General features: G+C 38.7%; 1 protein-coding gene across 1 annotated transcript; it reads left to right on the forward strand.

Moving 5' to 3' along the window:
- Positions 1 to 214: 214 nt before the first annotated feature.
- tdgf1 (teratocarcinoma-derived growth factor 1) lies at positions 215 to 2,991 on the forward strand. The gene is made up of 6 exons (XM_057321731.1): positions 215 to 328; positions 409 to 458; positions 543 to 704; positions 1,684 to 1,798; positions 1,880 to 1,989; positions 2,269 to 2,991. The coding sequence occupies exons 1-6, from the start codon at positions 309 to 311 to the stop codon at positions 2,367 to 2,369; spliced, it is 558 nt and encodes a 185-aa protein (XP_057177714.1). The 5' UTR covers positions 215 to 308; the 3' UTR covers positions 2,370 to 2,991.
- Positions 2,992 to 10,590: the final 7,599 nt, after the last annotated feature.

Raw genomic sequence — 10,590 nt, forward strand, 5'->3', positions numbered from 1 at the left:
ATAGCCAGATTTTAAAAGTTGAAATGACTTGTACAGCCAATTTGATTATACTGTACGTAATCGTACAGTAAAAAAAATGAAACCAGTGTGTCAGTGTGCGCGCCCATGTGTGGGAGGGGTTTACAGGTGCTAATTGCGCGTCACGAGGGCGTTCGTGCTGAGGATAAATAACAAACCCCCAGACACAGACAGAAGATGGTCTGGTGTAATCGTTGTCAGTTCTAGTTGTGTGATGATGTGTTGACGGTCTCGAGCGCATCAGTGCCCCCACGAGCGCTTCGTGGTTTTGGAAGATATTGGAGCGCAAAATGAGAAATTCAATGTTCAGGTAAGAACGCATTTCTCATGACTGCATCATGCATTTCTCCTCTGGACTTTTAGGTCTAACTGTGCTGTTCTCACTTACAGATTTTGGCTTTGTGCTGTGGTCGTGTGCCAGACCGGTTCTTCTGATTTAGGTAAACTGAATTCTACTCTGATCTGCCTTTGTGTGCATGTATCAGGCCGTGTGTTTCTTACCCAACTCGTGTTTTTCTGTGCAGCTTGTGAAGGTTCAGGATGTGGGAAAAACGGGGTGTTGGAAAATCCAAAGCAAAACGCAGTCGCAGAGACCTTGAATAAGTTTAACGAAATGAACGCGCAAACGCCGCAACGCGCGCACCGCAACGCAGAGGCCGTGTTACCTTTCCTGGGACTCACTGGAGGTGAGCAGATAGACAGGAGATATTATAAGTCATCCCTTACAAAAAATAACATGGTTTTATTACAGTAGAAGTGTAGTACCTTGTTTTCTAAGCAGATTGTTTACTATTAGTGTAACTAATAAGTTTTACTGCCAATGGTTAAACTGTGGCTATACTGTAGTAAAACCATGGTACATTTGAGTTAGGGACACTTATAAAAACGTTTCGGTGATGGAATTGATTAATGTGTTAAATTGCACACACATGTCATTTATTTAGAAGATTTTAGAAGTTTTATTTATATTTAGAAGTTTATTTAAGCATACAACAACATCAAATTGCCAATCCACCCTTATGGAAATTAACCATGGTTTAACCATAAAACTTCCATAGTTTTTAATTGTAATAAAAATAACCAAACAAATTTATTGGATAGTTTAACCATGGATTTGCAGTAAAAGTATGGTAATACAGATTCTTTACTATAATAAAATAACGGGATTACAAAAATACAACGTTCCAAAGTTGTTTGGAAAAATACCATCTTGTAGTGAAATTGAAAGCCAATTTTTCTTAAAAGCTTTCTGCTTTTTAAACGGTGACAAAAATGTGAAAGTGAACCATGGATTACCATTTTGTGTCATTTACTGCAAATATTTTGGTTAAACTGTAGTAAGACGGTACATTTTTGCTTGCTTTGGTTTTGTTACAAATTCTATAGTGACACCAAACTGTCGATTGTCAGAAAGGGGGACAGTAAACTCTAAAAACATTAGACACTAGTGTGTAGGCTTGAGTTAATGGACCCATCTTTCATTCATGAGGGATGCCTGTGCCGTCAGGCGCATCGGCCTGCACACCGTCACTGGACACTTTGTGTTGGGTTTGAAAACAGATGTTGGCACCACCGGCCGTTTAGTGTCCCGGTCATAAATTCAACAGGAAGGTGCTGCTGTGTATCAATGCATGTCACTTAATGTCTTGGTTTTGCCTTTTCCAGTTGCTAAGCAAAGCCGTACCTGTTGTAAGAACGGAGGGACTTGCATTTTGGGAAGTTTCTGTGCCTGTCCGAAGCACTTCACCGGCCGGAGCTGTGAATATGATGAGAGAGTCAGGTAAAGAGATGTGATGTCATAATCCAGCTGTAGTGCGGCGTGTTCACACCCGGTGTCTAAATGAACGTGTTTGTTTTGTAGGGACTGTGGGGTTATTCCACATGGAGAATGGGTTCAGAAAGGATGTTCGTACTGTCGATGTGGATATGGACTTCTGCACTGCTTCCCACATATCTTCAGCAACAACTGTGGTAAGTGCACTGTTCGTTCGGTTCCCGTGAGGGAATCAACAAACAAGGTTTTATCTGTCAATTTTTGTTGGTAACGTGATGCCAGACACATAATGAATGCTCTTTGAGAGACGTTCTCACCTCAGTGTCCGTAATAGAGCTGTGAATTTGACAGACTGCTCCCAACACAAAAGATATTTCAGAGCGTATGTTTTGACTTTGAAAATGTGCTAGTTGTGCTCAAATTGTGTTTATTCATATACTTACAGATTCTCTTTGTATGTTTTTTTTTTATTTCAGATGACTCTGAAGAGGTTCGGTGGTACCGTTCAGATGCTCTCCGAACGTTGTCGTCTGTATTTGTTGTGTGTGTAGCCTTGATTGTACCCTTTTTACTATAAATGGCGACGCAATTGTGCGAAATTGTTTTCTAGCTGACTTTTGTACTGAAAATCTGTGAACTGAAACACTTTTATATGAAATGTTCTTGTGGCTGTTTAGGGCATTTCTCTGTGGCACTGAAATGTATTTTGCTTCCAGTGGAAGTGTAACTAGCTGTGTTTAAAAGCAACCGTTCAGTGAAGGAATATTGTATATAGGATTTATATTGAAAATATATTTTGTGTTTGTCAGTGCAAAGCCAACTGTGACGAATTTTGTCTTTCTATGTCTCTGTGCGAACCTGTTTTACCAGAGAGGATATGGACTAACCTTTTATTTTTCTTCACGTAAACTCGTGATTTACCGTAGTACATGTGTGTAATCGTGGAGAGCGAGATTTTTTGTTTTGAAACGTGGTCTCGTCCTAATCTGTTCTCTAAGCTTTCGTTTGCTGTTCTTGTCAATGGAGAGAGAGAGAGAAAGTCTGATAACGCTCAGATAGCCTCTGATTGTTGACCTTTCGGCTATTTTCTCTTATCTTATATAAACAAGTAGTCTGGCAATCAATCTCGCGGGGGCAGCCGCTATCTTGACCTTCTAGAGTTGGCCACAGGTTTTGATGAATTTGAATGAATTTGTCTCATCCAATTAAAACTCACATCAATAACTATGTTGACTGACTGTTTACTGACTTTCAATTAAGAGGTTTATCATGGGTGGCGAAAATGAGATTGGATGCCACAAATAACCGAGGCTGTGAATAACCGTGACGTATCCTAAAATGATTTTCCAATAACTTTTCTCCAAGATAAAGGAGCCAAATCGATTTTTAAAGTTTCAACTTTACCAGACATTTTGGGAAAACAGAAGAAGGTCATTTGAGAGAATTCTGGAGAGCTTTAGAACATGAAAATGGGGAACAGGGAAGATGATCATTTTCTCTGTAATGTTCGTTCATTCATCAAGTTGATTTGTAGTAATTGTAAAAGCCCAGATTCACGATGATCTCATGTAGCTAAATGTGGAAATACATTAGACTTTACAGACGTTAGAAGAAATGACGTTCATGCTATCAGCTGAAAGCTCTCTTCCTGAATCCGACTCAACAAACACAAGTGCCTGGCACTCTTTTGACATTGAAATGATGTTCTTCTCTTTGGTATTAATGGGTGGGTGGGTGGGGTTCGGGTTAGCACCATCAACCTCACCAGCATTGTTAATTGTGATAATGGCTTCGTTCTGAATGCACAATGCGCTGTTACATGAAAAAGAGTTTGCATGAGTTCAATTCGGTTAGTCAAAGAGATGCTTATACGGGCGTCTCATGTGTTAAGTGACTAGGATATGGCCCAGCCTGTTGTTCAGGATTTAGCAACATTCCCAGCTGTTTTGATAAATCCATTTAATGTTATGTGCATGATGTTAACCTTTAAAAAACAGATTTCACATGATAACATTACATCATGAACCTAGTAGGATTGGAAAAGACATTTAACAAAAATGAATTGAGTGATATAAAGTTGACTCGTATGGTTGTAATCACTTAAAATGATTTTCATGTTTATTGTGATGTAATCATGAAAATGAAATTGTTGGCTCATAAATGTTCTTAGTCGCACCACATCTTAATATTCAGACAGAGCAAGGAAAAAATAACCCTATAAATATAATCCTTCATTAAAGTGGACTGTCAAGTTCCAAAAATACTAATAGTAAATCCATAAAATTAGTACAGGTAATACAAATGTGAAACATATTACAAACACATTGCAAGTGTGACTGCATTGCAAATAATTATTTAAATAGTTTTAATTCATATATATTGTTGATTTTTAATCTTTAACGAACAACCCCTTCAGTGTGATACAAGACCGGCTGCCATACATTATCCCTATATACACACTTGCCTGGCACAATATGATTATTTGTTTGTTTTAATTCAAACAATGCTTCTCTATACCTAATACAAAAGTCACAATCAGTAGGGGCTTTTATCGATCTGCTTCAAACTTTAGCAACTCAAAAAGTGGCTTTAGACTTTCTTTTAAGTTGCATTGATCCCCTAAATTAAGCCGTTCTATCTTCTTACCTCCTGAGATTAATCCAGTGGTGACCAAGCTGGCCACATACAGATACTATGTTTCTATTCTTTGTGCTTCAGGAAGTCCCACATTTTCAGGAGTCTTGACATTCAGCCGGTTCAGAAAGAGGCTTAATGTGTGTATGACTCGCTCAATAATACTCGCTCTGGTCCTGCTGAGAGACTCTCTCTCTCTTCCTCTTACGCCCCACTGACACACTGTAACGCTTTCAATGACAGCATTTCACATGCACAAACCCTGGTCAATTCCTTTGATGGAAACTTGGCATGCGGGTTTAATTGGGCTGAAGAAACTCCGCAGGAATTCCCACACTGATTCCAGCACTCGGAATTGCGTCTCGTGAGATGCTGGGATTGAATGGAGGGGGGATGAGAGATTTTCCAGCAATTGCAGGTAAACCTTTGGTTGATTGCATCACTTAAGAACTATGTTGTTTTTATAAAGTTATTTTCAGAGCAGACAGTTCAGACAGACAGGAAGCAGATGAACCGTCTTTTCACGGCAGGTGATCTTTTCCTTGTCAATCTCCTTCTAGAGTTTGATTCAAGTATTATTATTAATGCTGGTATACGTTCATTGTCTTGGATATGCGTGAATGGGCTGAATCATCTGGAGTCATATGCTTTTGATTTAAAAAATGACATTATTAATGCATGACACCCAACCTGCATATCACAGAGACGGTGTGAGGATTCTCCAATCGAAAAGTTATTTTCCAAGTTTTATAAAGCCGACAGGTTTGCCAGAGCACAGAGTGAAAGCTTTAGATCGATTTTAGTTTATAGAACTAAAACTTAGTTAAAACGTATAACCTTATAAAAAGCTCATAAGACAAACAGAAGCCATTATCTACTATAAAAAATACATATATATTGCTGAAAGGCTGATTTTGTGTTGTTGTTTTTTGAGAAAAGTTTTTTATTTGTCTATGCGCTTTTTGAGTCTTTACATGGGACTATATAAATCCCAGATAGATCTCTTTAATTGTTTCTCGAAGAGAGCAACACAGTTAAATGGAAAAAACGGAGACTTTACTGCTTGTCAGATGTTTGTCGTGAGAAAAAGATCCTCGATAATCTCCTCTGGAGTTGTAGAAAAGATCTCAACAATGTCTCAGACTGTTTACATCTGCCGGGATCCCAACGTCTGCAATAAAAGGTCAGCATTTCTAAAATTTCTCATTTTTTATTCCTTATATTTAAGTTGGATAATTCACATCGCTGTCTATTATGATTTCTCATTAAGAGTACTTTGGGATAAACGTCAAAGCTTTAATGAAACGTAACGAACTAGGGCTTCGTACTGACACCTACTGGTGTGGATGTACTTCATTCAGCATCATTGTGGGAATTCTCTATTCACAGATCCGTTTATCACCCACGACACGTTTATTTCAAAACGTATACTAAAAGTGGGTGTTTTTTATTAAATTAAACAAATAAATCCAACAAACTGTTTCATGAGAGATCAACGACTTGTGCAAGCTTGTTTTTCACACAGTATTGTGTTGGTCACCGAGGTCGCCTTTAAAAATCTCTTGTTCTCTTCTTGGTCCCTTTGGAGTTATTGTGTGACAGTGGCAAATGTCTCTTCTCGGTGGCAGTAAACAGCAGTAGATGGGGTAAACAGAGAGAAGGGCCGTCCGGGGCCAGCACTCGGGCTTTGGAGATATTCACGAGACCTCAGTAATGGCGAGTTAGCAGGAAAGTGCTGTCTAACTTACACTCACACAACAGACAACGCTATACATCACACGGGCGGGGGACATATTTACCCTTAACTGCAGAGGAGAAGGGGGGCAGTGACACTGTCATTACTTACAGAGACGCTGACCTGCGCTCTGTTCTTCTGCAGGAGACACGGGCAGAGAGGAATGGCTTTGTCTTATTTTATCATCTCTCTCTCATCTTCACTTCAGCTTTGTTCTCGGCCCTGCTGTTTTTCATCTGTTCACTATCTTTGTGCGAGAGACGCTTTCCTGTGACTATATTTAAACTCTTCCTCTCATTCGGAGATTTCTCGCCTTATCTGAAGGTGATATGTTAAGAAGGCTGGAAGACGCTCTTTCTTTACTCGAGGGTCTTGAGACAAAATAAGTTGCATGTTTGTTCAAACAATGACATGTTAAAAGTAAATCATTCAAACTGTGTGCGGCAGAGGATGGCAAAGGAAGTTTTGAAAATGTAGGATCTGAACAAAGTCTAGCTTTTGTGAAATGCTGATTTTATATGAAACCCAAATTCACTAATTTATCATAACACAAATGAAGCTTTAAAATGTCGTTATTTGCTTTACGTTATATTTTTTTACAAAGGCTCTGTTTTTTCTTTTGATATATTTATTAGAGATACACCAATACTAAATTTCTCCACCGATACCGATTATTCTGAGTCATATCTGCCGATACCCTAGATTAAATTAATATTTCTTAACTTTCTGAGTGCTATTAATTCATATAATAACTAAATATCAAACTGGTGGTGTTTCTTAGCATTTTTTATATACAAAGCACAAATTCATTGAATTTTTCTGTCCTTTTTTGATTGAGCGGATATATCGGCTCTGATCATCTGCTGCTTTTAAACTATCGACCGATAGTATGAAAAATTGCTTTTAAATCTGTCCATACCGATTAATATCTCTAATATTTATACATATTCATACAACAAAATATTCTGGGCAACCATGAAAGTTTTGTAAATATGGCTGCTGTCCTTTTGAAACCCATATTTTGTTTAAACCCATTTTATTTTTTGCCATAAATCCTTATTATGATTCACCCACTGGGTTTTGCAAATACCTAAAAAGTATTAAAAATGATCGTCAACTTTGCCAGTAGGCCTATTTAATCATTTATTAACCACAGTGTTTTTCCATTTTCTGAAAAACAGCAAATTTGGACATCTGGAGTTTTGGAAGGACAGCGATGATATGATAAAAATGTTGGCGCTGACTTTATCGAAATACACTCTTAAAAATAAAGGTGCTTCTAAAGGTTCTCCGATGCCATAGAATAGCTTTTTTTATCTAAATGGTTGGAACCTTCAATAACCTTTCTGTTTCACAAAAGGTTCTTCAGATTCTGAAAAGGTAAGAGAGAGATGGTTCTTTAAGGAACCTTTGACTGAACGGTTCTTTGTGGAACAAAAACGGCTCTTCTATGGCATCGCTGTAAACAACCTTTTAAGCACCATTATTTTTAAGAGTGCACATTTCAATCATGATACTTTTTGTTCACTTTTGCACAGTCAACTATTTTGTAGTGTGTTGTATTGCTGTTTAAAGTGAATGTGAGCCTATAGCAGGTGAGAATCACTGATGCCATCTGTGTTCCACTCTGTTGCATGTACAGTACATATGTGCCGGCTGATCAACGTTCAGCTCAGAAAACCGCACACATACTGTGGTGAGGATGTCAGGCGTAGTTCTCCTCCAACCCTCTCAATTGCTTAAAGGCAGGCTCGCGGGTTTAAATATGAGCGTGGCTGTAACACATCTTGAAGTTTGCGCTGGCATGAGAATCCAAACCTCTCATTACGCGGAGGGTAATTTCAGATGAATTCACAGACAGGTGGTGTTGGCGTAATGTATCATAAATTGAACGCACCAGAATTGGATGCATTTACATTCAAGATGTGACAATTTTGCATGAAAATTATATCACACCAGTCTTGCAAAACCAAGAATTTTCTCTCAAGTGAAAAAGCGTTGTTCACCTGTGCAGAACTCACCATTATGATGCTGGCCGGGCATTGCTATGCAGTTGCTAAGGAGTTGTGAGTGGTTTGCTGCATGTTGCCATGTCAGGACCTTTGTCTTGATTTAAGAACGCTTAGACATTTGTACTAGAAAACGAGATGCATTTACTAAGAGGCAAAGTGACATTAAATATTAAGCTTTGTTTTCTGTGAAAAAAGAAAGAAAATCTAATTTGATAAAGAAAAAAGTCTGCCAATGTGAAATGAAAAATAACCTTGTTTTTCCTTTAAATATGTTGTATATCCTTTTTTTAGCATAAACTCACTTTTGATTATTTGAAGTGTTCAAGTAACGTCAAGTAAACCTATCTTTATTACTGTTTAGATGTTTAATATATGGCTGGTGGTATAGTGGTAAGAGCACGGCGCTGGCAACGCCAAGGTCATGAGTTCGATCCCAGGGGATTGCACATACAGTGAGGGAAATAAGTATTTGATCCCCTGCTGATTTTGTAAGTTTGCCTACTTACAAACAAATGAAGGGTCTATAATTTTTATGGTGGGTTTATTTTAACTGATAGACACAGAATAAAAAAAAAAATCAGGGGAAAAAAATGTTATATAAAGGTTATAAATTGATTTGCATTTCAGTCAGTGAAATAAGTATTTGATCCCCAAGCAAAACATAACTTTGTACTTTGTGGAGAAACCCTTGTTGGCAAGCACAGAGGTCAGACATTTCTGATAGTTGGTCACCAGGTTTGCACATGTGTCCGGATACATTTAGTCCACTCCTCTGTCAATCTTTAAGGTTTCTTGGCTGTCGCTCAGCAAATTGGAGTTTTAGCCTCCTTCACAGAGGTTCTATAGGACTAGGGTCTAGAGACTGGCTAGGACATTTAATGTGCTTCTCCTTAAGCCACTATTTGGTTGTCTTGGCAATATGTTTTGCGTCTTTGTCATGTTAAAGGCTCATCCATGACCCATCTTCAGTGACCTAGTTAAGGGGAGGAGGTTCTCGTCCAAGATTTTACGGTACATGGGCCCGTCCCTCAGCCCCTCAATGCGGTGAAGTCATCCTGTATACCTGTAGCAGAGAAAAAGCCCTAAAGCAGAATGTTTCCAACACTGTGCTTCTCTGTAGACATGATGTTCTTAGGCTCATAGTCAGCATTTCTCTCCCTCCAAACACAGGAGTCCATTTTGGTCTCACAGCAGTGCCAGCACTTTCGCCAAAGCCTTTTCTGAATCATTTTGATGTTCATTGTCAAACTTAAGACGAGCCAGGCGGGCCTTCTTGGGCAGGAGGACCTTGCGGGTGCATCAGGATTTCAGTCTACTGTGGCATAGCGTGTTACCAATGTGTTACCAATGTTTTGCTTGCTAACTGTGTTCCCAACTGTCTTGAAATCATTAACAGGCTTCTTCCGTGTAGTTCTGGGCTGATCTTTAACATTTCTCATGATCATCTTTACCCCATTGGGGAAATATTGCAGGGAGCTCCAGAACAAGGGCATTTGATAGTTATTTTGTATATCTTCTATTTCCAAATAATCACACCAACAGTTGTCTCCTTCTCACAAAGCTTCTGTCTGTAGCCTATTCAAGGTTTGTGCAGGTCTCCAATCTTGTCGCTGACATCCTTTAAAACCTATTTGGTCTGGACCATGGTGTTGGAGAGGTTGAACTGGAAGATACAGATTCTGTTGGCAGGCATCTTTTATATACATAACAAGCTGATTTAGGAGTACTTTCTTAAAGTGACAGGACTCATCTGTGGTCCATATAGGCACATAACCAATCTGTGGAGCCAGAATTCTTGATAGTTGGTAGGGGATCAAATACTTATTTCACTGACTGAAATGCAAATCAATTTATAACCTTTATATAACCTTTTTTTCCCCTGATTTTTTTTAATATTCTGTGTCTATCAGTTAAAATAAACCCACCATAAAAATTATAGACCCTTCATTTGTTTGTAAGTAGGCAAACTTACAAAATCAGCAGGGGATCAAATACTTATTTCCCTCACTGTAGTCAGAAATGTATAGAACAATGCAATGTAAATCGCTTTGGATAAAAGTGTCTGCCAAATGCATAAATCTAAATTGTGCATTAGAACCTATGCGCATAAGTAAAAATATACAGAAATATATGAAAAAACAATAAAATATAGAAAAAAGTATACTGTATACCGGTAAGAGACAAAAATGTTATTGCGCAGACTGCACAAACTGTGAGCTTGTAAGGAGAGTAAAACTCACAGGAGTAAGACACACACATATGAGTATGAAAGACAGAAAGTGTGTGTGTGTGTGTGTGTGTGGTTGTGGTGGTGGTGGTGGTGGTGGTGGTGGTGGTGGTGGTGGGGGGGGGAGTGAGACAGTCAGAGAACAGAAGTGATTGAGACGGTGTGCAGTAAGACAGTATGAGCGCTGTGG

Source organism: Triplophysa rosa, linkage group LG22 (assembly GCF_024868665.1).
Source record: "Triplophysa rosa linkage group LG22, Trosa_1v2, whole genome shotgun sequence".
Lineage (NCBI taxonomy): Eukaryota > Metazoa > Chordata > Actinopteri > Cypriniformes > Nemacheilidae > Triplophysa > Triplophysa rosa.

Bases quoted from the DNA above. Each gene is read 5' to 3' on its own strand.
- tdgf1 (XM_057321731.1), top strand. From the start codon at position 309: ATGAGAAATTCAATGTTCAG. The intron at 459-542 runs GTAAACTGAATT...TTTTCTGTGCAG, and splicing joins GACCGGTTCTTCTGATTTAG to CTTGTGAAGGTTCAGGATGT. The intron at 705-1,683 runs GTGAGCAGATAG...TGCCTTTTCCAG, and splicing joins TTTCCTGGGACTCACTGGAG to TTGCTAAGCAAAGCCGTACC.